The sequence below is a fragment of the Condylura cristata genome, unplaced genomic scaffold (genome assembly GCF_000260355.1).
Source record: "Condylura cristata isolate star-nosed mole 26May11 unplaced genomic scaffold, ConCri1.0 scaffold00022, whole genome shotgun sequence".
NCBI lineage: Eukaryota > Metazoa > Chordata > Mammalia > Eulipotyphla > Talpidae > Condylura > Condylura cristata.
The window spans coordinates 20,012,470-20,039,736 of NW_004567123.1; the positions used below are offsets into that span (position 1 = coordinate 20,012,470).

General features: G+C 51.7%; 1 protein-coding gene across 5 annotated transcripts; it reads right to left on the reverse strand.

The window, feature by feature from the left end:
- Positions 1-4,934: 4,934 nt before the first annotated feature.
- Positions 4,935-26,932, reverse strand: DNMT3B (DNA (cytosine-5-)-methyltransferase 3 beta). Of its 5 annotated transcripts, none has more exons than XM_004687287.2 (22): positions 26,903-26,932; positions 26,557-26,719; positions 25,662-25,723; positions 24,558-24,668; positions 23,106-23,234; positions 22,294-22,503; positions 21,268-21,426; positions 19,196-19,303; positions 18,332-18,476; positions 16,735-16,860; positions 16,581-16,625; positions 15,015-15,094; positions 14,609-14,721; positions 14,128-14,311; positions 13,555-13,639; positions 12,447-12,592; positions 11,948-12,038; positions 11,488-11,636; positions 10,637-10,722; positions 8,208-8,277; positions 7,394-7,512; positions 4,935-5,923 (listed from the first exon to the last, which is right to left on the reverse strand). In XM_004687287.2, the coding sequence occupies exons 1-22, from the start codon at positions 26,930-26,932 to the stop codon at positions 5,782-5,784; spliced, it is 2,553 nt and encodes an 850-aa protein (XP_004687344.1). In that variant the 3' UTR covers positions 4,935-5,781. The 5 variants fall into 5 exon arrangements, with proteins under 5 accessions (XP_004687344.1, XP_004687343.1, XP_004687345.1 ...); XM_004687286.2 differs by lacking the exon at positions 26,903-26,932 and adding an exon at positions 17,851-17,910 and having other exon boundaries at positions 26,557-26,713; XM_004687288.2 differs by lacking the exons at positions 7,394-7,512; positions 8,208-8,277; positions 26,903-26,932 and having other exon boundaries at positions 26,557-26,713.
- Positions 26,933-27,267: the final 335 nt, after the last annotated feature.

Consider the following 27,267-nt stretch of genomic DNA (forward strand, 5'->3'; position numbering starts at 1 on the left):
TGGGGCCCAAGGGATGCGAGTCGACTTGAGGCCACGTGGTTGCCGCAGCCAATGAAATCCCCCTTCGGGTAGTTGTGCCGCCCCCTAGAAGGCGGGACCCAGTTGCAAATTTCTCTGCCCCAACAGTCAAAACAAAAATTGGTGTTACAATGAATTCCTACAAGCAAAGAGTTATCGGTGATATAGGTGATAACGCTTTGAAAAAAATATTAAAAAGTCGCCTCAGAGACATCTCTGCCGCCCTGCGATGGGCCTGTACGGCCATCCAGCTTATTTTCTTCTTAGTACCTGCAGTCATTTTGTTTACATCCTCTGCCTCTTAAGGCAAGCAAAGACCCCCATTGCTATTCTTGGCCTCATACAGGCTTCCAATAAGACTTGCAGGAACAATTAATGACACCATTTTAGAGAAGAGGAAACTAAAGTTCAGAGGTCAAATTGAATTATCTCGCATCGGAGGTAGAGACAGTTTTCTAGTTGGTTCCTGATGTCGTTTTTGGAGCTTGGGGTCTTTGGGTTCACTCTGGGAAAGGTTCCCCCAGAGCTCCCCTTTCAGCAGCGTGTGGCGAGTTCCCCTGGCAAGTTTCTCCATGAGACAGAGACTCGGTTATATTTAAAGAGCAGGTTTATTAAGGAAAAGGACAGAGGAGTAAAGGACATTTGCATGGGCACAAGTGGGCAGGAAGAGCTGCCCCAGGAGGCAGAGAGAGGCCTGCATGGTTGCAGGCAGGTGACCTAAGTAGAGTGGCCTCCGCTGAGGGAGGTCAGTACAGAGAAGGCCTGGCATGGCACAGATCATGGGTAGGCTGCTGCCCTGCTGAGGGAGAGGGGTAGAAATAAGCACCTGCATAGTCACAGGTGGGCAGGACTGCTGCACCCCGCCAGTGCTGAGACTGCCCTGATAGTCCTTTTCTCTTGGGGAGGGGTGCACTTCTTTGTGGAGTGCCCTGTTTGCTGCTGATTTTGGATAACTATGTGGAATCCTGAAGGGACTGGAGATATCACAATGGGCCCAATCTCTGTATCTTTACCATGATATTCCCCACAGCAGTCTGATTTAGGAGTCTCTATGGCTGGGTTAATGGTCATGTTAGTTCCTTCTGCCCCCACCTCCTTGCAAGAGTCCATCCTTTTCCCCTCTCAGTTCCTATACCCACATATTATATATTTGTGTATTAAACAAATAGTCTTCATCAATCAAGCCCTAGAAATTTGATGGGATCCAAAAACACAAACCAAACCTCTGGACTCTTAAAATTCTCTTAGGGCTCCCTGGTAGCACAGGGGTTAGGTCAGCAGTATCAGACTATCAGCAGCTACTAAGGCATAAGCTCCACTCCCTGACCCACATGGTGCGGCAGACCTCTCCTGCCTCCCCTCTGCTCCCCTCAGCAGTATTTCAATCAATCTGCCTGTTCTGCTCCCCACTCTGTCTCTAGTGAATCTTCCCACCTCCCCACACTTCTGGTCTGTACTCCAGTACTTGTATGCATAATTAAATCTTTTTTTAAAATAGGCCATTGTGATTGACGGGAGAATATTAGTGTAGAGGATAAAATCAGTGGAGAAAGACAGGTCGAGAGTCTCAAGTGACAAACTAGAGGAAAATGACAAACACAAGGAAGTTTTATGTCCAAGAAAATCCTAACTAAAGTTCACCCATCCTCCCAAGAGACCACTCCCAAGGAGATGAGAGGGTCAAGTAGTTAGCTCAGGGCCTAGTCTCTGTGGGGAGAAACTAGCTAAGGTTATCTGGGTCAGAAGATCAGAGGGTAAGAAAAAAGAATTTCCACCCAAGAGAAATGATTTTGTAGATTTTAAACTCTCTTTAAACAACTGTTTTAACAATGGAAGTAAGTAACCTCATTATCAAAGGGATTGCTATGTAAAAGAGTACAATAATTATGTAAGAGTTACTGATTTTTAGGAAACACACCCTGACAGAGTTAAGGATAAAGACGTACAATGGCGGTAGCTCACTTTCAAACAGTGCCCCCCCAAAATAAGAGAGATGACAAAACAAATGTGGCAAAACAGCAATGTTTGGAGAATTTGGCTGAATATTTCGTACTGTTCTTGCAACTTTTCTGTACGCTTGAAATTTTTTTACAATTCAAAAAACTTGAAAAAACACAAAGAAAGGCAGAAAGGAGGGAGTAGAAAGTAGGGGAAATTCGAGAAGGTAGGCCAAGTGTGAAAGGGCACCATGTAGCTATACAAACTAAAAACGATGCAAATGAAATCAAAGAGGAATGACAGATTTCTCTTACAGAAGAGATTCCGACCCAACCCACAGCTCCTTGTGTAGCTTTGGGTGTTATATAACTTTTGCCTATAATCAGGTAGCAAGGGCCTCCCCCAGGGTCAGTAACAGCAGCTGACCTCTCCTGGGCCCGCACTAGCAGCAAGCACTGTTCCATGCACTTCACACACACTTGTGTCAGGCATCGGTCTTATGAGGTTGGTTATTAGCAACCCGATTTACAGTTGGGTAAACTAAGGCACAGAGTGGCTATGAAGTAACCCAGGATCACAAGTTTGGAGAAGACGGAACCTGAATGGGTACCCAGACTGGATAGAGAGAAAAAGCAGGGACCCGGCACTGAGCTCTGGACCTGGGGGGGGGGGGCGCACTCTGGAAGCAGTGGTTGGAAAACCAAAGGAACAGAGGGTCAAAGACCCTTTCCCGTGCTGACCCCTACACCCCCCCCCATTCCACCACCATGAAATAGCTGTGAATCAGCCAGAGGCCAGTGCCAGATGCCAAATCCACCCCCACCCCTAAGGACCAAGGTGATATGGTTGAGTGTGAGGACACACTTTAAGGCAGCACCAGTCACTATCTGCTGTGCACACTTGGGAAAATAAGATCTTGTGCTTTTTTAAAACTGCCAATGCACCATGACCCAGATGCCGCCCAGGAACCTGCAAGACCTACATGCAAACCCCAACGGCTGGCCCAGATCAGAATGTTCATCCCTTTTTGCCTTTGAGTCTGGGAACATTCAGAACTCCAACACCCCACCCCAGCCTGCACTAAAACTGGCCAGGTACCCAAGGGCCACTCACCTTGAAGACTAGTCCATCTCCTCTCTTGGGGTTTGGAGGTCGGGACTGTTTGTTTTGCTTCATGCTGCCCTGGCATTTGGTCTAACACTGTATACAAGATGGCTTAATAGAGCAGTCCCCTGGCGTCTCAACACGTCAGCACAGCACCAACCCAGCTAGCTAATTGCCAAGTGTCTCACCATGGTGACCTGTATGTTCTAGCCCAATGCATCTAAACTGTTTCTCATCCTTCACTCGAAGTCTAGGACAGCCAATTTAGTAAGTTGATCTCAAGGCACACAACTAGTCACGGAGGTTACCACAGAAGAAACTGTACATCTTTCTCTGCATACACTGAAGTTTTAAACCCGTGAGTCAGAGAGGGTCCTTGGCTCCTTTTTCCTGACCAAAGATTGGAAAAGTAGTGAAATAATAAGGATCATATGTGTGTGAGCTCTGAACTCCAGCCAAATGGCCTGGTAAACTAAAAACGGCAAATATTGGAGTCAGTAGCAGTGTAGGTTTAGATTAACAAAAGGCACAAGCCCCCAAAGAGTGAAGACCTTAGGCAGCTCCGTTAGAATCCTGAAAGCACTCCCAGACCCCTCAATGGGCTAAGTGCCCTTTGATAAATAGGACATAGGAGCCCTAATAAAACCAGGTGCGTGTGAATCCCAGAGGCACAGGAACTCCGAGGATTAGCCCTGGGATTCTTGAGTGGTTAATTATCTTAATCAGCTACCCAAGAGCTTTAAGAAACAGTCTGAACATGACTGTCCCAGACATCAGCCTTTAATGAACACAAACACTCGGGGTTTGGGAAGGCATTCACTAGCCAAGGGTGGTCAGATGCAAATTCTGGAGGCAGGCCCCAGCAGACTCCTTGCAAAAGCATCCCAGGGTTGGGGCCTCCCTGGAGAAGCAGGGGTTCAAGCCTCAGTACTATCAAGTCTGAGCTCAATCCCCATGCTTCCTTGCCAAGAAGCTGACCCACATGGCACAGCAGACTTCTCCTGTCTCAGCCACCGCTGCCCTCAGTGTATTTCAGTAGATCCACCTGTTCTCCCACTGTCTCTGGTAACTCCTCTCACCCCCCCCACCTCTAGCCTACACCCCAGTTCTTGCTTGCATAAAGAAAAACAAATCTCTTAACAAAAGCCTCGCAGGGGAAGCTGATCTGCAGCTTGGGTGGCCGGGGGATGGACAGCATTGCTGGAGACCACCACGCAATGCCCACTCTGTGGCCATTAACAGTCTATTGCCATCACCCACCTTCCCCACCTTAGCCAGGTCCGGCCCCACACCACCCCTCTGACCTGCAGAAGAACAAAAGGGACACCAGGCTGTTAAGAGAAATACTGGTTTTAATTCAACATAAGGTAAACTTTAGGCATCCGTCATCTCTCAGCCTAGCAAAACTGTTGAGACAAGGCACAATTTTCCCCACTTGTTACGTGCTCCAGTTACAAAAACTTTTTATGAAAATGTTTAAACATAAAAATAGAAGTCTGAGTTTTAAAAAAAAATGTAAAAAAAACTCCCACGAAACTTGACTTTGTTCCTTAGTCTACAAAATAGCACCAGTAAGAAGAGTAAAAGGTGTTAAAACCATTACAGCAGCATTTCTGAAATGCAGCTTCTCTGACCTCCCCACCCCTTAAAAACGACTTATGGAATAAAAAAGGACTTTAAAAACCTCTGGAGGGGTGGCCGCACTCATATTGCAGTTTCACCCTTCCATCTTAGATGAGGGGGAGTGCGAGGGGTGTTTCCGGCCCTGGCGGGGTGTTTCCGGCCCTGGCGGTCACTGCTTCTCAGTTTACAAAAAGGCTGAGGACTTAGGATGTCATCATTTGGGGACTTGTGCCTGGAGGTCTGGAGGGTGCCTTGTGGGGGTAGGTTGGGGGGGGGCCTTCACCTAAGCCTCCTTCACTCCAGTCACTTGGGGAAGGACAGAGAGAAGCCAACCCTGGGCATCTCCTGACTGCCCCACCCCTTCCTGAGCTCCCTGAGGGGTCCATTGCAGTCACTGGGAGGGTTTCAGCTGAGAGTAGCCCTGACCTGTCTGGGGTAAGAAATAGCCCTGAATGTGATGATGATGTCATCCCTGCTGAAATCATCATCGCTGTGGAAACGCCTCAGTGGGCCTCCACGTTGCACCCAGCCCTGTCTGAGGCAAGGGGAACTCCGTGAGGGAACTTCAACACAGACATAGTTGTCATTTCCTCTTCTGCTACCCCAGGCAAAAAGCACCCTGGGTCTGAAGTTGTTCCTTAGCTACTGGCTTACTCCTCCCTGCTCCAGGAAACAAGGGGCAGCAGACATTTAAAAACCACAGGCCTTCTAAAAAACTTAGTCTTGCCATACCTGTCTGGGCTGACTTTCCAACATGAGCCTGAGTGCTGGCGAGCCTTCGGCACTGTGGTTGTGGTGTCTTAGCCACTGTGACTGAGCAGTAAAACCCGGGAGGGGGAAAAAGCCATCTTCTAACTACTTCAAGTTTCAAAGTTTTAGAAAACAAAATGAGCACCGTGTCTGGCTGCCTTGAGCAGCCAGGTCTGAACTGTGCAGAGGGAGGTGGCCCGTCGGCTGCCCCCGCCAGGTCAGCCCAGGGCACTTGCTCTGGCCGGCACCACACAGCTGGGCAGACGAAGGCGGGGCCCGGGAGCAGCTCCTGGGTGCTGGCTTGCCCTGGCACACCCAGGGCCCCAGGCGCCCCGCCTGCCTGGGCAACTATTCACAGGCAAAGTAGTCCTTCAGGGGGGCGAAGAGGTGTCGGATGACTGGCACACTCCAGGACCTCCCGAGCAGCTTCTGGCGGGCACCGCGCCCCATGTTGGACACATCTGTGTAGTGTACGGGAAAGCCGAAGATCCTGGGGGGAGGGGCACCAGAGTAAAAAGACAGGAGGTCAGAAGTGCCCCCTCCAGCAGCCAGGAACTTCTGGGAGAGGTTCACCAGTCAGCACAGTGCTGCTCTCTACGCTGCGTCCTGTCTCCCCAGGCCTCCACGTGAGCCCTCTCTGCAAGCCCCGCCAGGCTAAGTCCTCCGGTTCTTCAGAACACAGGTGACTATCCTGAGGGCACCTGCTCCGGGCATTCCCCAGGCACTAGCACCACACACCCTGGCACAGAGCTGGTGTTCAGTGGGTATCTCTCCGGTGAGAAAGAGATTGCTAAGACAGACAGCCAAGACAGACACGTATCTTGTTCCAAATGCACGATGGTGAAGTTAGACAATTTTCTTCATAAGAAACAAGGACTCTTGCAGAAAGAGACCTTTTTAATCATCAGATGCTCATGTAATTTACTGGGAGTACACTGAAGCAGCCTGCATTTTCTTTCAGTTTCCAACACACTTGGCAGAAGCCACACTGGCCTTAGTGGCAGATGGCAGCTAATATGCCAAGGGCCTGCTCGGGAGTTTCCCCCAGGCTTGGTGAAGAGGCTCCAGATATACTGGGGCTGCTGCTTCCCCAGGTTCACAATTAATATTAAAACTCACACCAGTGGGTGGACAGCTGTGTGGGTGTTAAGCAGCAGCCACAGATGCAAACCCTGGGGGGGCTGTGTCCTGCCTGGTCTCCATGACAGCCAACAGCCAAGCCTCAAATCCCAAGTCAACCCAGGACTAAAGTGCAGCATGAGCCACAGCAGCATGAACGGAGAGGCAAGGTCACACGCCGGCTTCTCTCTACTAATCGGAACTGTTTTTGATACCAAAAGCTGTTAAAGGCTAAGAAGTAAAATTGGTTATAGGACTGAAACATCTAGAATGCATATACGCCAGCAAATCCTTTGAGACATACCCAAGAATGTGAAGAATATTCATAGCCCTTGACTACATTTCTGGCAAGAAAATAAGAACAAAATAAGAAAAACAAAAAGTAAGAAAAAAGTATAAACCATAATAGGAGAACTGAGATCTACAAGCTGGTTGTTGAATCGGATATCTACAACCACCTTAGCCGAGGTGGGGAAGGACAGACAGACTGCAGCTAAGCAGCAGCGCCAACAGCACCAGCACCTCGGCGAAAGGGATCTTCTGAGCAAGCGCAATGGCATGTCATGGGGCTTTCTTGAGCTGCATCCCAGTGTCCCCAGCACGTCGGGGCAGGCAAGAACTGGGAGAGCATAGCCGAGACGGTGCTGGCTGATGCCATCGTGTTCCAGATTCCTACCACCACCACCCTTCTGCTGCTTCTAGCAGGAAGTAAGACCGACTCAGAGGGCAGAACTCCCAGCCTGCAAACAGGCAGGGAGGAGGCAGGAAAGACACAGCCAGTCGGGCGGCTTCCCCTCTTCTCTATCTGCATGATTCCCTCTCCATGGGCAGCCTTGCTCACCTTTCTAGCTCAGTGCACCACAAAACATCTTCTTTGCCATTCATGACAACAGGGAAAAGTTGGTTTTTCCCCTGTTTGATCGAGTTCGACTTGGTGGTTATTGTCTGTACTTTCTTTAACTGGAGAACAAAACGACATCATGGAGTGAGCACAGAATGAAGGGCTGGTGGCGGGACTCAGGAGCGCTGTGGATTGGAGGCAGGCAGGGCGTGGGGGAGAAAGGGTCCAGGCTGGGCTGGCAGAGGGAATGAGAAGGACGGGGACAAGAACATTCTGTGCTTCCCGCAAAAGCCATGAAGTTAAAGGACAGGAAGGGTCAAGCCTCAGCGCGAGCCAGAGATCCAGGGACCGTGAAGGGCCAAGGCAACAGTTACTGACCAAACAAGATGGAGCAAAAAAGCAAGTAAACATCTGTTCATATTCTAGAGGATGAATGAATGGGGCTTCTCTGGTGTGAGCACTGAGAATTCTATGGACGTCATTATTATTATGGGGGGCATAAGTATTAACTCCTCATTAATTACTCATGTCTTACTGAGAGGCCCAGCTGACAGATGTGTGACTCTGGAATGTGCTTTTACAACTAGAGAGTTCGGTTGCCTTCCTTAGGGATTACTTGCTCCTTGAGAACCTCTCCTCCTCTATGCATTTAAAGAGGGGACAGAGTGTTCACATAGTGAAAGAGACCCAGCACCCAGGAGTTATGTGGGGAGAGGGGCAAGATCAAGTGGGACCAAGGTCGAGTCCCAGCTTGGAAGTCACCAAGTGCATGTCCCAGAAGGTACCAGTACAGACGGTGGTGAGCACCTCTTACCTTTGCTGTCCTATTGAACTCCAAGCAGTCCTGCAGCTCGAGTTTATCATTCTTTGATGCTATCACGGGCCTGGGAACAGCCAAAACCCATTACTTTCTACCATCTGCAAAGGGGCCTCAGCTGGGCGCCTTGCAAAGTGGGAGTAAGGACCTTAAGCTGCAAAATGTGCTCTGGCAGTGAACTTGTTACAAATACATGATGAGAATGGCACTGCGTAAGCCTGTGTGTGGTGGCCGGAGACTGAACGGGCCCCTTGAGGTGGACAAGCTCGATGTCCAGAAGAAGCAAAAGCTCACCTACCCCAAATGTCATTATTACTTTAGCGCTACCGCTGAGGAGCGCGTGAGACCTAGGGGGAGGAGTGGGAGGTGTGCACACAGAAAGGAGCCAGGTCAAGCCTGAGTCCAGCCTCAAGGCACTGGCATGCGATGACTTCCAACAAAGTGTGGGTCTCCTGCCTCAACTTTTATTACATCCTATGTGTCTCCCTACCTGACCCAATTTGCATATCCAACTCATCACTTGGTGGCTGACTTCTGAGGGGATAGCCTCAGGTTTTAAGGACCAAGTGAGTCAACATGTAGGTAGGACAGGAGGCAGTTCACCAGGACTAGCTGTCCTGCAACATACACCATTGAAATCTGCACATGCAAAGAAGCAAAGAGATGCCTGCAAAGGGGGGAGGAACAGAACATTTAGAGACTCAAGTGCTAAGCAGTACCAGAGCAGAAAAGCCGCAAGAGGTCTGAATCAGAGTGGATGAATTACAGCCATCCCTGACAGTAAGAAACTTCAAGGCCAAAAACAAATGAGATGAAACCCTGCCCAAGGGGGGACTGGAAATCCCCATGAAATGTTCCCTTAGATCCCTTCAGGATTCAAATGTTCACCAGGGACCATTAGCATCTCCTTACATGCCCCAGGGAGCTAAGAGACCCGGGGGCACAGGACAGGCCTCATGCGTGTTGACTCTAGATTAGCCCTTGAAACACACAAGCTTGCACTGAAGGCTCTGAGGGTCTACAGCCTGGTGGGTGTTTGACCACCCTCCTGTCGGAGCCAACAGAAGAGCAGTAGAAATCAAATCTTAAAACAAACCAGGCTGCAAATCTTGTCTGTCTTCCCTGACCCTTTTCATCTCACACTGACCACATCCAGGACATCAACAAATGCTTGAGTCCTAGAATCAAATTCCTTCTTTGCTAAGTGCACAGAAGTCCCCACGCCCCAGGGAGAGGCCCACTGACCTGTGCAGCCAGCCTCCTTCCTCAGTGCCTCACTGGTCTCCCCATTCCTTTTCCCTTTTACCAGAAAGTATCATGAACCTAAGACAATTCATCTGCCTAAACCTCCTGTGAGGTTCCCAGCCACTGACTGGCCCCCTCGCCAGCCCTGTCTTTCAGGGTTCTGTCTTAACCCCAACACTGTTCTGTCACTGTCGCATCTTACTCTCTCTTCTACCTGGAATGCTCTCCCAAAGAAGGCGAGCCCTGCTCGGACACAGTCTGAACCAAGACATGACCCAGAGATCATTCACTGTCTTCTGAACTCGTCAACGCCCCAGGTAGGACCAGTCTCTGACGAGCTCACACTGAGATGGCAACTGTCACAACAGCGCCTGCATAGCAAGGGCCAGAGCGCTCTGTGAGCCCGTCTCACCCAGGCATGACAAACACCAGCCAACTGGCTGAAGAAATAAGTCTAACTGCCAGCTTCCCCAAGATACCCTCCAGTATACTCTAGTATGTTCTCACCTCTGTCCTCAGTTCCTAAATGCCAGAATTCTTATGCTTCCAACACTTCCTACTATAGGCTAATTTTTCTATGCTTGACTCATTTACAAGTCTGGGGTATCAACGCAACCTCACATTTTGTATCTCCCCCAAAACCACACATAGGAGAGAATTCTCAGCAAAGCTACTTTGTGGTGTTCACCATGAAAGGACTGACGGGAATATGGGGAAGCGCTTGATTAACACGAGGGAGAGCGAGCTTGTGGGTGACTCATCGTCTCCTCAGCTCTGCCATGTGTTGGTTACCACAGACATGCAGCACCGGGGCATGGAACAAAGACAGCTCAGTCAATCCCCACACAGAACAACAGACGGGGGGGGGGGGCTGTGGGAGCAAGAGCACCCTGCTTTGGAAAGATGATCTGCTCCAGCACTTGGCTCTATAAGAAACAGGCAGAAGCTAGTAGAGACTCATGAGTCCTCTAGGCGTCCTGGCCTGAAGGTCCATGCGGTCCCAGCACATCCTGAAAGGCATCAGCCCACATCACCAAGGGCAGGGCTAAAGCCCAGGAGGCTGTTACTCAGCACAGCCAGCTCCTTCTGGAAGCTGAGAGAATGTCCTATGAATCCACGGTAAGGTCAACACTGGCTGTGCTTAACTTGCCTATTACCTGTCCACTCTGAGCCCAAGTTACCTGTTCATCCCAGGCAGGTTGCCCCAGAAGTATCGGGCCCTGTGAGCAGCAGAAACTTTGATGGCGTCGATCATGACTGGATTGCACTGGCGAGAGAAAAAAAAACCCACTCAGAATTCAGAGCAGTAGACAGAATGGGACTTCACCTGGGTGGCACAGGGCTGCCACTGGCTGCGGAGGTGACCTGGCTATTGACAGAAGGGTATCAGCCCCATCAAGGATCTAGCTGAGGATGAAGCCAGAGCACGCCCACATTCATAGGGGGCAAGACCAGATCAGACATGCAGCTGAGAGAGGGTATCCCCGGGACAGCAGAATGTGCAGCGAGAAAGTGGTAAAAAATCTCCTCTTTCAATCTGGAAAGACTGCTTATGGAAATGCAGTGTTGGCAGAATGTGGCTTGTGCCACCCATTTGGTGGCAAGAAGTAACTGAGATCTATAATCTGTTAGAGCACGGACTATAAAATTTAGGGGGAAATTAAGTGAGGTAAGTGCATTAAAAGCATTTATGACTGCTCAAGGTGTAATTAAGCAGTGTCGGTGACTGTTACGTCTGCAGCTCTCAGAACAAAAATGAGGGGAAAAACTGGCAAGAGCCAGGGCGTGGCCTTCCCAGTGGCACTGGGTTTACAGTCTCATTGTTGCTAAGCTATTGCCAGCGGCTGTAGCTTGGGTTCAATCCCCAGTCAGGGAGCTGACCCACAGCACACCTCTCCTCTGCTTCCACTCCCTTGATTGTCATGTCTCATCAAGAACTGGGAAACCCCAACATTGGCAACACCACCCTCCAGCCAGCGGGCCTTTCCCCACCCAGGATGTCCTGACAAGCAGCACCCTCAGGTCTCCTTACCTCCAGGAATCGGGAGATGTCCCTCTTATCGCCGACCTTCATGGCTACGACATTCTCAAACATCCAGAAGAAGGGCCGGTCATCACCCTCCTTAGGGCGTGTGTAATTCAGCAGGTGGTAAAATTCAAAGAAGAGCCGGCCAGTGCCCTCTGAGGTAACAAAAACAAGACCACAGAACATGTTCAAAATTGTCACCCCACCCTCCATCATACTGAAACCAATGGGTTTCTGAGGACAACCTAAGACTGATGTTCTGGTTTATGTTGGGATGACTCCAAGACAAGAACATCAGCGATGTGACATTCACCAGGGTCTCTGGGACAGGAGTCACAGTGGGACATGGACAGTGCTGACAGGTTATGAACGGCCAGAGGGCAAGCAGCACTTTCTCAGGCTGCTCCCCTGGAAATGTCACTTGACTCAGAATCTCTTGGGATGATCAAAAGGAAGGGATGCTCACCATACAGGCCCTTCCTGGCAGGATTCACATTTGAGAGATCATTGCATGGGCTCCCACCAATCACCAAGTCGAAGGGGCCCCATTCTTCAATCTGGAGAAGAGCAGTCGTATTTCAGAGAGGGCAGGGGGCCGGGGCGGCGCGGGGGGGGGCCAGGTGACCTTGCGCTCCCGCAGCCTTTTCGCGCGAAGCCCAGCCAGGACGCCAGGACGCCGTCGGCGCGGGGGGGGGGGGATGCTAAGTTTATCACAGCTAGAGTCCAGCTTGGTGACTAAGGTCCCTATTTCTGAACCGACGCAAGACAACACCATGCTCGGGAATCCTAGGATGTAGTCAAGCTGGGTGACGTGTACAAGTTGTGGATCTTGGCACAAGAGCTTGATGTGACCACGGCTGTCCCTCCCAGATGCCAGACACAAGGAAGGGCACGAGGGGAGGGGCTCAAGAGGCAGAGGCGGGCAGGGTGCCACAGAGCCACAGATGCACACAGGCTGCCCTCACATTTTTCTTTGTGATGTTCCTGACATCATTCACATATTTGATGTTGCCCTCGTGTTTGACGGTTCCCACGGCAATGGACTCTTCACATACTTCGGAGGCAATGTATTTCTCCACTTTAATGCCCAATTCTCTGAGGACTAAGTATCCTGTGGGAAGTTAGAGAGACAGAAAATGAATCCAGAGTTGTTCTGTACAGGCCCCTCCCTCTAGTGCCCTAAACCACAGTGAGGACTCAGCTCAGGCCCAGCGAGGCAAGTGAGAATCAAGTGAGACCCAGCAGAGGGCACAGAACTTGTTCTCCTAGACACTGAGAACTCCAGAGTGCAGGGTTTTGTAAAGGAAAATGATTCAACTGGGCAGCACCCACTGGGGAAATCCACTCAAAGTGAAAGGTGCACAGCCAATACCCAGCTGCACGCGAGTCCAGGCAATGGGCATGGATCTTTAAGAGATCCCTGTTTAGGCAAGAACCCTAAGGACTGAGGGACATGTGGAGGTCTCATTTTACTATAGATTATGTGATGACACAGAATAGCCAGAGCGGAGAGCATAATCAGTGGCCACAACCTGAGCCATCATTAAAGTGGTGAATCTTTCAGGTAGGTGGACACTGGAACACACACACACACCCACACACACAAATGATGACAAGCTTTTAAGCAGCCCATTCACTCTGCCTGCTCTGGAGAAACAGCTACTAGGACTCAGCTCCTGGGACTGAGCCAGTTGAACTGACAAAGCCTCAAGGGCAGACATATATGCACGTCTTGTGTGCTTATTCTCTCCATGGAAAGACCTCAGCGAATGGGAACAGAGACTAGAGACACTGGCGGAGTTGCTTAACTACCCTGCACTATCTCACATGCTATGCTCAAGGAATGAATAATTTTCCAAGATACCTACACAAATAAAATCAAATACAACAGCTAAGACATACTTGTCTTTTCAAGGATTCAGAGGGTCAGCTAGGTAAAATGGGAGTTTTGAGAATCAAGGAGCCATAGGTTTCTTGAGAACAGGTGACAAACAGATCACCTCAGGAGTATTTCTGGTCACTGCGGACAAACACCCGTACCAGGTGAGCATCCTAAGGGAACTTCGGACTCACCTGTCGCAATGCCATCAAACAGGGACAAGACTCGAATGGGCCGCCTTCGGGCTGCAGGAATCGCGGGGTATAACTTGGGGGCTTCCTGCCATGTTGGAGAAGGTCACGGAGGTCAGTGAAGGGGGAGGAAGACACCGCCTCTGCAGGAGGGGAGGGCTGACCTTCCGAGGGAGCCCAGCCCGCACTCGGCCATCTCGGGCCCTCGCCTGCACCCGCGCCCTGGCAGAGTGGGCAGTCTGGCCTTTCTGACACGGAGCACAGTGAGACTGAAACAGATGTGTACACGCACACGGAGACACGTTCCTGCCACAGGAGGGCGGGGCTCCCCCCAGGGAAACTGGAAAGGGGCTGAGCATGCGTGCCCAAGCCCCTCCTTCCTGTCCCTGGCTCAGAAGACTTCATTCTACAACACTCACTGGGCCCTTGAGTGTCCTTGAGAGGCCAAGAGGAAGGGATGGGAGGACCCGCAGAGGGAGCGAGCTGCAGGGGGTCCAGTCTGAGCCTCCGGGCTAAGTCTGCTAGTCCCTCTCTCTCGGGGAGCCCGAGGCCCAAAGGCGGCGCGCCCCGGCTTACGTATTCGAGCCCGGTGTCGCTGGTGAAGAAGGACTGCAGGCGCACGCTCCAGTCCCGGCGGCGCCGCAGCACGCCGTGACAGCGCTGCGGCAGGCACATGTAGCAGCTCCAGGGCTCCTGCTGCCGCGCGCCCTCCGCCGTGCCGGCGCCCACCAGCACCTCCAGGCACTCCACGCAGAAGCACCTGCAGGACAGCAGAGGGCTCACCGCCGCTCCCGGGGGAGACGCGCGGGACACTCCAGTGGGCGACTGCTCTCCCTCAGGGGAACAAGCTGTGATTTGGGGAAGCCACCTGCCCTGCCCACTGCGCATGCCCAGGACCAACTCGCCCTGCAGGGGAGCCTCTCAGCCACCCTGTCTGGCCTTTGTCCAGGGGCTGCCATGCGCGGCCGGGCCCAACCGGAGCCCAGACGCGGGGCCGCCCTGGCACCTCCGCCCGACGTGGCTCCCCGCTGCCCCGTGGGGCCGGTCCGGGCCTCACCGGCAGCAGCTGGTGTTGCTGCACAGCAGGAGCTCGCGGCCCTCACAGCACACGGTGCAGTAGGACTGGTAGCCGTCGTCGTCGTACATGTAGAACAGCTCCAGGAAGCGGTCCTGCGGCAGAGACCCTGGAGTCAGCCAGCGCCTCAAGCCGCGCCCATCCGCTGGCTGAGACAAGGTCCCGGGCGCTGTCACAGTGGCCTGGTGCCCGGTGCAGGGCCCACGGGCAGGGCCTCAGAGGCAGCACCTGTTCCCCACCCTTCTGCTGAGAGGTGGAGGCCGCGCCCAGAAGGCCTCAGCAGGCCGCTTTAATGGCTACAGGCAGGTGCTCTGGTCAGTGACAGGATGCGGGTGACACAGAAGGCGGGGGCAGGGCTCACTCCAGGGTGGCAGAGGGGAGGACTTACCCGGCAAGTCTGGCAGAGGCCACCCTCAAAGAGAGGGTGGAAGGACACGGGGTGTTTCCTACCACAGGACAAGCAGCTATCTGTAAGACAGACAGGGAACTGCCGTGGAAACTCCGACCCACATCCGAAGCTGCAGCCAGAGTTCGAGCCCTGACTGGCGTCCCATGCAAGCCCTGTGCCAGGCAGCCCTCTTGGTGTTCTTCTGCTCAACAATACCCTCGCTGGATGGTCAGCAATTAAAAGTGGAGCACAGCCAAGAACACAGCCTCCTCCAGCAGAGGCTGGTCTTGCAAGCCCTTCCTTCAAAATCTTCGCAATTCTTGTAAGTCTGGGTCCTCAGCAATTCTGTGGTGACCCTAAATTTCTTATTCATTCTGAGAAGACATAGGACAAACTCCACAACCATGATAGCTAGACAAGAGCCTGCCTCTACTCTCTATCAGGTGAGGGCTCACTGTCAACAATGGCCAGGTAGGCAGGGGTGGGAGAGTGAGTGGCAAAGCTGCCTGGGTCACCGGGCACAGCTCCTAACCCAAGCTTTCCCAGGGTGGTTTGCCTACCAGCCCTGAGCCATACTCAATAGGTAACTGGAACTGAAGCAAGGCCTCCCTGGTGGTGCAGGGGTTAAAGACACAGCTCCATCAAGCTACTGTCATCCCAGGGAGCTGACCCACATGGCACCAGACCTCTCCTGAACTGCCTGCTGCCCCTCTCTGCGGTGTATTTCAGTCAGTGTGCCTTTTCTGTTCACTGCTCTGTCTCTGGTGAACTCTCATCCCTAGGCCCTCTGGGCCTTCACCCCAGCTTTTCTATAACTGAGTAAATCATTCTTTTAAAAAGAAAAGCTAGGCCTAAAGGGTTAACGTGCTGCATTGTAAGTTAGCCTCAGCTGCTTCAATGTCAGTTTGATCTCCACCCCAGAGGTGACCCCCATTACACTGCACACCTCCCCTGTGCTGCTCCTTAGTCCCCTCAGCAGTGTACTTTTGTCCATCTGCCTATGCTGCTCCACTGTGTCTCTGGTGAATCCTCTCACCACCCCTGTACCTCTGGCCTGCACCCTAGTTCTATATGCATAAATAAATAAATAAATCTTTTTTTAAAAAAATGTTGAAGAGAAAGTTCCCTCCTGGCATATTCCAAATTCTTTTCAATGCAACTGAGAGTTTGAATCCAGTGGGATTCTCAGGCAGCAGACTGGCTGGACTGAAGAGAAAGTGATGCCAAGTGTGTCTCCCTTCTAGCTCAAAGCCATCTCAGCTCATGCTGGGGCTGACTGGTGGGTGCCTCTGGTCACAGTTTCCCAGCTTGGGTTTTTTCCCAGCTGAGCTGTCCTGGTTCACATAACTCTAACCAACATCCAGTCCACTTCGGTTAGGGTCAAAAGCAGTCTCAGCCAAAATTGGGTTAACATCTATAAAAGGTAGCTGCTTTATAAATGCCCACACCTTGACATGAAGCAAGGGGTTAACACCTTGACCTGAGCAAGGGGTTAAACCCAGCAGGGCAGCCCAAGCTGGACAAGGCAGGTCTGAGCACCACCCAGGACAAGAGAGGAGTCTATACCTTCCAGATTGCTCTTGTTGTTGGTGACATCTGAAGCCATTTGCTCTGTTGAGAAAAGAAGTTGTGAGCTGAGGTTCAAGCTTATTTCCTTCCCTGGATACCCTCAGCACCTCCCAGACCAGGGGTCCTCAGTGCCCTCCGTCCCCACAATCACCTCGACTCTGGTCTTCCTCTCCTCGGTCCTTGCCATTGTTATAACAGTTGGTCTTGAGGCGCTTGGGTGGGGGGCAGTACTCGGAGGTGGCTGAGTCTTCTGTGGTGCGTCTTCGTGTCTTGTTCTCTGCGCAATATAAGAAGGTGGCAGTGACGGGAGCTGGCTTGGCAGACAGAGTGACCCTAGGAAGGTACCCGGCTGCAACTGGGCAGGATGGGCCCTGTGCGGTGTTGTCAACGGTCACAGCCTACTAGACCCTCGCCTCTGCCCAGATATGCAGGGTTTTACACGGCTTTTGAAATACAGAAGAGCCACTTCTTAAACTCAGTACAAGAACACTAGACAAGCTGAATCTACGGTTGACATCCTGCTGGCCAGGCAGGCCGTGCAGAGAGAACCACGCAAGGGAACCTGAAACGTGCATTTTGGGATGGGCTGAGTCTTCCATTGTATTTTGCTGTGAATTTTAAAGCTGTCAGCTGATGTTTATTAGCTCAGGGAAACAACCTAAATACTCACAATAATTTAGATCAACTATTTCCCATGAAATTTAGCAACCAGATCAAGGTTTATTGTAAGTTGAGTAAAATAGACGAAATTGTGTAAATATGAAAAAGAAACTAAAATCTCAACTTCTCAGAGACTGGAAATGCAAACAAATTGGAAATACTGGATTGAATTAAATATAGAATTCTTCTACTCTTTAATGTAGCTATTAGAAAATTTTTAATTTGGTTATTAGAGAAATGTGAAAGAATCTTTTCTTATTTCTATCAATTTCATCTGTATGCTTATTCAAAGATTCAGCATCATCTACAAGGGACACGGTTCAATTTGACACTGCTCCTAGGAGAGAAAACGATGCAGTCATCAAAAAGGAAATCAAGCATCCTTCAGTGAACCAATCTGAGATGATACTGAGAAAAGAGGGGAAAGCAGAAATCCAACAGTGTCCCGAGAGCAGAAGTGCACCCAGTCAGGTCAGCCTGAAGGCCGCGTGAGGGTTGGGAGTGCAGGGTAGGTGAGTTCATGAACAGGTTGGATTTTCCCAGCCACCAGGATATGCCAAGGAACAGAAAGGAGGTGCAGAGGCCGCAGGAGCATCGCGAGAGGTACCGTGTCTCCTGGGTTCTAAGCTCCCACTGCCTGCACGGCGCAACTTCGACTTATTATTCACTTTTTTGGGAGGAAAACAAAATGAAACAGAAAACACTGTTAAATGTACGGATTGTCAGACAAATGTGGGGTGTTAGGAGGGCCAATGTGCCCATCGGTCTGTCTTTTAATGGAGGAATGATAGTATCGGCTAGAACATTAGGGTGGTTTCCGGGTGGCTTGGCTTTGCAGTTTAAACTACTGCCCACTTTCTCAATAAGAACTTTTTTCCTCAAAGAAAAAAACTGCTAGGAAAATGCGCAGGATATAGGCCAGGCTGTTTGTCTTCCTGGAACCCTGAGGAGCCCCAGGTAAGAGGGTGTGCCCAGTCTGACTGACCATTGGAAAGCTGGGAAGAAATAAGGGGCTCCCAGGGAAGCAGCTGTGTCTCCCGGGGGTACACCTCCATCTGCCAGTGGCTGTCACGGGGACCCACACCCACCTGTTTGGTTGTTGTTGGGTTTGAGGCCCTCCACCCCGGTGGGTTTGAAACCCCCATGCGCCCAGTCGAGCATGGGCTTCAGCTGATCTTCCAAGGAGTCTCCCGGGTTGCTGGGGAACAGCTTGCCAGCCCGCACCCTTGCTTTCTGCAAGATAAGATGAAGTCTGCTCAGTAGGAAGGTTGGGTGCTGACCAGACTGTACCCAGGGGTCCCCCTGCTGGAGCGCAGACTCCCTGTTCACACTGGGACTTTCACAGGAGGCAGCTGTCTTAGACTTGGAGTGCAAGGAAAGGAGGCCCATGCAGGAGACAGGCAAGAGGCCATGGAAGGAGAGGGAGCCTTTGCAGGCATCAACAAACATGACATGACCTCTTCCCTGAAAGGAATGTGAATGGTCAGCTCCTCTCCAAGGGCATATCAGAACTAGTTCTGCCATTTTTTTATAAGAGAAGCTTCAGCCAGCCGTTTGATCACCTCTTAGAAATGCCCCAGATTGCTTATCCATTTGCCTAGTTAAGATGGAGAGGTATCCTGCAATAAATCCTGTTATTACAAGCATCCAAAAAGATATTCATGTCTAATTAAGCCAAGGGCTTATAAATGTTGGACTAAAGCCACTGGTCAAGTCCCTACATCAATAGGACACAGCATAATGTATCTCAGATTACCACGGCCCTTGCCAAGGAGAATAGAAGCAGCTGGCCTCAGTGGCTGACCAGTATTGACCTGGAACCACATTCCTCAAAGGAAGGAGTCTGTCAGCCTCCCCAGCCATGCTTGCCACATGGCGACCGGGTGGCCGAAGCTGGCTGTTCTCGCAGTAACTGTCCTCCAGGCCGGCCCCTGCACCCACTTTTACATTACCTCCAGGGCGTGATACATGGCCTTTCTGTAAGAGACCAGCTTGTTGAAGGTGGCGAGGTTAAAGTGCTGGCTGAACAGTCCCAGGGCCATGAGCTTATCTGCAGAGACCTAGAAGACAAAGTCATCGTCAGTATCCAGCTACAGACTGTCTGAGGGTCCTGCAGTTCAAGTTCTCAGATTCAAAAGGGGAAAAAAGCAAATTGTATAATACTAAACACGAAAGTATACTGTAACTAGCACCAGTGACCCTGAAACATAGTAAGTGGCCCTTGCAATACCTGTTAGATGTACCCTGCATTAATCTGTATTCTAGAAGCAAAAAGCAGGTAGTCCCCGGTATGGCTTTATCTTGAAATTCATGAAGATTCTCCAAAATTGGTGATTTTGCACAAGTTCCTCCTTCATGGACAAATAGCAGTCTTTGAAAGACTTGAGTATTAAATCTTTCATTACTTGAGCTAATGTAATTATGTTTAAAGAACAGAACTTTGCAGACTTAAGTAGTTTTTAGTTCTATAAATCTTTGGCTCCTTGTCCCCAAGGCCATGAAGGACCCAACTGGGCTGTCGTTGGGTAGAGAGGAAACTCCAGGGGTGTTTATGGAACTGGACATGAGATGTCTGCTTCCTTCTTTGCTATGTGTGCTCACACTCATGCACCTCCAAGTTGAACCTGGAAGCCTAACTGATGCTGAGGTGACACCCATTGGAAAGGCCAGGGTGCAATGTTGTGGGACACTGAAATGCAGGTGCAGTTCCTGTGTCTCATGTTATCAACTGGCCCGGTGAAAGAAGAGGTCACATCTTGTAACCCACCCCTTACATGTGCAGCCCACCCTTCACCTTATTAGCATCAGACCCAGTCTTACAAAGTACATTTATGTTTCACTGGGTCAATGTAATTACAAACAACCCTGTTTTCATTTTCCTGAAGCCTTTGCCCCATCTCTACAATTAGTAGCTCCAGGGCAATGTGATCTCAGGATTTCTTTCTGCTCCCCCTGCTGGCTAAGTAGGGCTATAGCATGCAGAATTAATGGTACTACAAGCTGGAGTCCTGTGGTTTTCCTTGGGAACCTCAGTGTATGTGTGGCAAATGTGCCAGAAGCCCAATTCATGGGAAGAGACTCAACTTGAGGTCAAGTCCTACAATAGTTTGATCAGCTTCTATCCTCCCTAAATTTACTTAGGGCAGGACCATCATTTCTGAGACTGTGGCAGAGCACTGTGGGTGTAGTGGACGAGGCAAACCTTGGGCAGTTCAGAATATGCCTTCAGGCTATGAGAATGAAGAGCCCCTTGCACAAGACACAGCTTTCACCCAGTGGAGTACCAAAAATTTAAAGTGCCAACACCAATTTTCAACAAGCAATGAAATCACCACCTCTGCAAAGAACTTTTATTTAATACTTGCCAGGTGATACCAGGACCCAACAGCCTAAGATATACTTTACTGCCAAGCTCAGGAGGACAAAATGACCCTCTGCAGCAGGTGTTTTCACTGACACCTTTGAGGGCATGTCTAACTCCTCAGAATCCACCCTGGACACACAAAGAAATAAAATCATAACACACAAGAGCCTCAGCCTAAGACTTTCCAGCTCTTTCTCCTGGAAGAGTAGACTGTTCTGGGCCAACAAGACCCCGCATTTCTGACTAAGCCTTTAACACAGGCAGAGTTTGTTTTCCTTCTGAACAATCTCAAACATGCCCTTATTTATCTGGAAAAAGCTGTCCAGGCTGTTGTCTTCAAAGCCACTGCAGGCCTCCCTGGATGGAGCAGGAGTTAAAATCTGAGCATTATGCAACAGTATAATGGTTTGGCTGGGGAGCTGACCCACAAGGCACAGCAGACCTCTCCTGACCTGCCTGCTGCTCCCCTCAGCAGTGTATTTCAGGAGATCTGCCCAACTCTGCTTCCCAGTGTCTATCTCTGATGTATCCTCCCAACGCACACCTCTGGCCCATACTCCAGAGCTCACATGCATGAATAAATAAAATCTTGAGTGGAAAAAAAGCTCACGAACGGAAGCAAAGCAGAGCACTGCTGGTTTGCAGCCTGTATCAGCTCACCTCTGAGAACTTGCCGTCACCAAACCACTGGACCCACCGCATGCCCGACATGGCCTGGCGCTTGGAGGTGGCTTTCCAGGAAACCACCATGGCAGGCCACCAGGAGAAGCCCTTGATCTTTCCCCACACGAGGTCCCCTATTCCAAACTCCTTCCCATCCTGGAAGAGAATCACAGGAAGGAATGAGGCAGAACCCTGGCAGGAAAAGAGCCCTGATCCTCTAAGGACAGGGTTCAAGGCTTTGTAGGGACCAACACCAGACAGAGGTCTTTGTGAACAGAAATATCATTTCTAACTTCTCATGGCTCAAAAACTGATTAAGGGGCACCCTGGTGGCACAGGGGTTAAGTCTCATCCCTATGAAGGTATGACAGTCATGCAGCAGGACTTACACCGCCAGCCAGGTACAGCAGAACTCCTGTCTCAACGCTGTTACCCCTCACCAGTGTATTTCCATAGATTGCCTGTTCTGTTCCCTACTGTCTCGAGATAATCTCACCTGTATCTCTAGCCTATTATAGCTCAGCTCTTGAAAGCATAAATAAACTTAAAAAATATACATACCCACATACATATATTTACACATACCTTTCACACACCCTAACATGTGACCTGCTAATGTAATATGTTGGAAACCAGGCTTTAGACATACATACACGAGTACACACAGCAAGACGTGCGTGAAACTGAAGCTCCTTGGCTAAATAAGGATGGAGCAAAACATCAGATAATAGGGAAGGAAGAAGCTGTCTGTAATTCATGTCAAATAGAACAGGATCATCTCACAGATGATTTATACAAGCAAAGTATGCATCCATCAAGGTATGTGTAAGCAAGAAGACTCAGAAAATCAGTAAACAGGTAACACAGTGCTTGAGGATTGTCAGGGAGGAAAGACGGGTCAAGGAGGAAGGGTCACACTGCAGACTGGGAAATCTCCAGTGACAAGTCACAAACCACCACCAAGGTGCAGCAGAGACTGCGCAGCGCCTCAGGGTCCATCTGGCTTGCCCTCCCCAGTGGTACCTGGTACTCGGTGCTGTCTGCATCTCTGCCCTCTACGTCCACCTGTGGGGACTCCAGGGTCTCCGGCTGGCTGTCCTGGGCCAGACGGGTGTACGGGGTGCTGCTGCTCTGAGGAACCACGTCGTCATCTGTGAGATCAATGGTGAGGTAGGGGCTGGAGGGGGACGGCCACGGTGTGCTCGCTGAAGACGCTGCCCGCCGCCGCAGGGACTGTGGACAGAGGACACAAGCTGGGCTCGGACCCATGCAACCAGGCGGGGGCCAGAACCACTGGTGACCCTCAGCTGATTCCCGAGCAGAAAGAGCGAAGGCTTAAGGCAAGACAGAAACCACACCAAGAGTGATTGCCAGGAACAAGGAACTGATGGAAGAAACAGTCAGTGACAAAGGACCGACGGAGAGCAAGGTGGAGAGGGTTCGAGACCAGCGAGGCCCACTGGTTTACTTCAGGGCTGTTGTGTCCTGCCCACCCTTGCACAGGAGGGGAAGGTGGCCACGACTCCAGGGTCACCTCCAGCCTGTAGACACCATGGAGATAACATAACTCCGAATGTCAAGTTTGATCTGAGCTCCTTTCCAGGGGAATGAGCGCCCCATCCAAAGGGGACTTCCTGCATCCCACAATTGGGCCTGGAGAGAAGCGCCGGGCTGAAGAGAAGCTTACCCAGCACCCAGGAGAGGACAGGCAAGGCCCTGAGCAGGCGGAGTGAAGGAAGGAGCAGGTTATACATAAGACGGCCACTTTGGGTGGCGGAGGGAGGCCGACCTTCCCACACCGAACGCAGGCGCGGGGGTCTGTGCCGGGAACCAACCCTGGTGGTAGTCGAGAACTCCACGGGGGCTGGGGACTCATCCACGTGATGGCGGCCCTGCCGGCCTCGGGTGGAACGTGGGGAGGGCCTGTGCCTCTCCCAGCTGGAGGCACTGTTTCGGGTTCGGACCTAGAAGCAAGAGAGGATCAGCGTGGGGTCTTCAGTGACGGGGTCTCAGCGGGGGCCAAGAGGATGGCATTTGGTGGCACTTGCAGGTGCCACTCACACGTGGGTGAGGCTCGTACTAGTAGCTCGCACCCCAGCCCCCGGGTAGTGGGATTCTGGAGCTGGGGAGGAGGGCTACAGGGCTGGCCGTCTACCAGGCAAGCAGGCTGTATCCATGTCCGCTCCCTCTCTGCCTAGTGAAGCTGAAGCTGGTACCTACAAATGGGGTTGAAAGGGAAATCAAGCTGACTCTAAACCAAACTTTTTATCCCCCAAAGAGGTATTATTAGGTCAATTGAGTTTCTCTGGAACGAAGTACTGAATGAGGCGTTCCTAACATTCTTTCTCAAAATGGCACGAACTTGGGCCTCCCTGGTGGTGTAAGGAGTTCACAGCAATACGAAGCTCTCCACAGCCACTGTGGTACTCCGCAGCCAGGGAGCTGACCCACATGGCGCCGCAGACCTCTCCTGACCTGCCCACTGCTCCCCTCAGCAGTGTATTTCAGTGAATCTGCCTGAAAATGGCACGAACTTGGGCCTCCCTGGTGGTGTAAGGAGTTCACAGCAATACGAAGCTCTCCACAGCCACTGTGGTACTCCGCAGCCAGGGAGCTGACCCACATGGCGCCGCAGACCTCTCCTGACCTGCCCACTGCTCCCCTCAGCAGTGTATTTCAGTGGATCTGCCTGTTCTGCTCCCCACTCTGTCTCTGGTTGCTCCTCAGCCTGGCAACCTTGGCCTGTACCCTAGTTCTTGCATGCCTAGATAACAAATCTTATAAAAAATGGCATGACTTTTGGGTGTTTCAGGCCTGTGTTCAAAACTACATATGAAAGCTCATATTTAACCCAGGATAGAAGTTACCAGAATCTTCATCCACCTGTGCAGGGGGAAGACACACCAGGTAGAGAGGTGACCCTGAGCTGCACCTGTACTGGCCAGGCTGCTCCCTGATGGACTGGGAATGAATGCACAGGGGCTGCCTTTCCAGTCCCAGACCTCAACTCAAAGAGGGAGTCACCCCAGAAGGACGTCCCTACATCAGAAGCCACTGAGCCGTCGCCTGTACCATCATCCCTGGGTAGGCCCAAGAGTGTTTCCCAGAACATTTAAAATGAACTCATCAGCAAGAAAACCCCCACAAGGATATCTTTGATCCTTGCTCTCATTTTCCACTTTCAAAAGATTTTGTCCACATCCCCAGAGAGACAAAAGGCCTGTTTTCACACAGGCTGCTATGTGGGTGAGTGTGAGGTTTGTGGGCAGGAGTTTGGGGCAACTTACAGCTGGGCTTTCAGATCGAGTCCTGGTTTCACGGAAAAGTTTTGGCATCACTGGCGTATCTGAACCATCTCCGTCTTCACCTTCATCTGCATCTCCATCCCCCGTCAAATCCTTTATAAATGAAGCATTAGAAGATGTAGCCAATGAAGGGTGAAGTGAGTGGTACTGAAAAAATTCACAGTATTGGTCCAAAGGAAAAATAACTTCAACTGCCTGGTTTTGCTCCAGCAAGGCTCTACGCCACTCATGCCGCAGGGTCACGGAATCAAGACCTGACTGAGAAAGTTACTGGAAACAAGAAATACAAGGAAAAGCAAATGCCTACCTAGAGGGAGACCAGGTCAGCGGTCCCAGCTTGGGGCTGGTAGAAACGGCAGGACAGCTGTCTCAGGAGGGAAATTCCTGACACAGTGAGCTGGCAGAAATTTCAAGGGTTGAGTCACTTAGGCGCGGATTGCAGGCCCCTCGCTGCACAAACCACTGCCCAGCAGCTGGGGTCCTGCTGGCACTGAAGGCCTTGGATTGGCACTTGCTAGGCATGGCCTTGACTGAGTCCATTCCCTTCTCTTTAAAACTGTAATGACAGGGGCCTCCCTGGTGGTGTAGGGGTTAAAGACCCAGCATTATCAAACTACTGCCAGCCACTGTGGCACAATTTGGATCCCCAGCTGGCCAGAGAGGTGACCCATATGGCGCAGCAGACCTTTCCTGTCTTGTACCCCTCCCCTCAGCAGTGAATTTCAGGCAATCTGCCTGTTCTGCTCCCCACTCTGTCTCTAGTGAATCTTCTCATCCTCTGCATCTGTGGCCTGTACCCCACATCTTGTATATATAAAACTATTTTTTAAAAAAACTTTCAAATTAGGCTCAGGGAATATAGTAAAAAAAAAACTTCATAATTACTAAAGTAACTTTTTAACGACATCAAAAAAATCCTTGGCATGTATGAATGCGTGAGGCTGCTGAGGCCTGTGTGCCTGGCAGCATTCAGACTCATCACTCAGCAAGTCCCCTTTACAGGTACTGTCCGGTATGCCTCAGGTTCAGCATTGATGAAAGTGGAAATTCCCCTCAACTCTGAAAAAGGCAGAAGGGAGCCAGTACCTGAGTGTAGCTGAGCAGGCTGGACACCTCTCTCTTGGACAGCCTGGAACTGGATCTTCGGCCTGCAGAGGGCAAAACGAGCCGGGCTGGGGCCAGCTCCGGGCTGGGCAGCAGCCTCCTCCGCCCTCGCGACGGGGACGGGCTGGCTTCACCCAAACCCACTGGCATCTGGGGATTTACGCGCTGCCCCTCAGTGCTGCAGTCGCCCAGGCATTCACAAAGCATCGAGGCTCAGGGCCGGGCATGTAACGGGCCCCAGGACACTCAAGTCCCACGTAGCAGGCAGCCAACACGCCAGAGCCAGCTGCCAGCTCAGCAGCCGATTGCACTTCTCGGAACAGTAGCGTCTGCACTGTCTAGACACATCAGGGGCTCACGTGTGGGGAGTGGCTATTGTGGTGACCAAAAAAGACAGAAAACACTTTCCCGCTTAAAGACCGGGGCTAGTGTGTGGCACTATGTGCAGGAAACTGCTCAACAATCGCCTGGACAACACAGGGGCTTCTGAACCAGGTGGGGACAAAACCTCCGGAGGGAGAAGCTGAGTGGTCTGTAAGGGGGCTCCAGGTGGGCCCAGGCCAGGAAGCGGTGTCAGTCCCAGCTCAGCAGAGGGGGCCCCCTTCAGAATCCTGAGAAGTCTGCGAACACCCCTTCATCGCGCCTACAAATGCACAGGGGGTCGGCAGCGCGGAACCACCTCCCCAGAATCCAAGCAGAGGGGAGAGCAGAGTGGGGAGGCCACGGCTGCGCCCACAAGACGAATGGGCCTGGCTGTCTGCACCCTCTTCCTGTCCCCGAAGAGGGGCTGTCAGAGCCAGACCCTCCGATGCCTGCCTGAGCTCTGCCGGGAGGGCACAGGGTCTGCACTGCCCACCCTCCTCCCACAGCCCCACACCTCTGATCTCCGGGGTGCTGATCGCCTCCAGGATGGGGGGTGAGGGAGCGTCCTTGGAGTCGGAGGACTGGTCGCTGCAGGACCCATTGGTGACGATGGAGTCTTCCCTCCCGCTGGCGTCGTCCTCTCCATTGAGCTGTCTGGTGTCTCCCTTCATTGTTTCCTGTGGGAGGGCCAGGATGAGTAGGGGAGCGGGGAACAGGGGCTGCGGACAGGAGTGGACAGCACACCTCCATCCAGCGCTCTATGTTCAAGGCGAGAGGAACCCCATGCCACATCCTCAGGGTGACACTCCTGCAGTACCCCACGCAGGCGACCCCCATAGCCTGCCCCTTGTCCCCCTCACCAAACTCGGAGGCTCAGGACTTGGCTCCATGTGGCCAGGCAGCCTGAAGGCTCAGGCTGCCAGCACCCTGGACGGAGGAGGGGGCTGGGCCAGGGTCTAAGACTCAGGCTGCTTCTGCAATTAGCCGGCCCCTTCAAACAATGCCATGGAGGACCGCCCGCCTAGGCCGCCTGTGGCCCTCTTGGTGCCCTCTAGCCCGGCCCCTCTCCCTGCCCAGACTCTGCAGGGCTTCAGGAAGCCGGGGCATTATTTTCCCTCCTGACCCCTTTGTTTGCTCTCCCTTCCCCTCAATCTCCAGGTCCTCTTCCTACCGCCCCTTCCTCCCCCACAGAACAGCTTCTCTCCTCTCCATGGCAGCACAAGCC

What these genes read in the sequence shown, in the direction of transcription:
- DNMT3B (XM_004687286.2), bottom strand. Translation starts at nt 26,713, where the DNA reads ATGAAGGGAGACACCAGACAGCTCAATGGAGAGGACGACGCCAGCGGG. An exon ending in GTTTGATGGCATTGCGACAG is followed by an intron (nt 12,593 to 13,554) that starts GTGAGTCCGAAG and finishes AACTTCCCACAG; the next exon opens with GATACTTAGTCCTCAGAGAA. An exon ending in AGTTCAATAGGACAGCAAAG is followed by an intron (nt 7,513 to 8,207) that starts GTAAGAGGTGCT and finishes TTTGTTCTCCAG; the next exon opens with TTAAAGAAAGTACAGACAAT.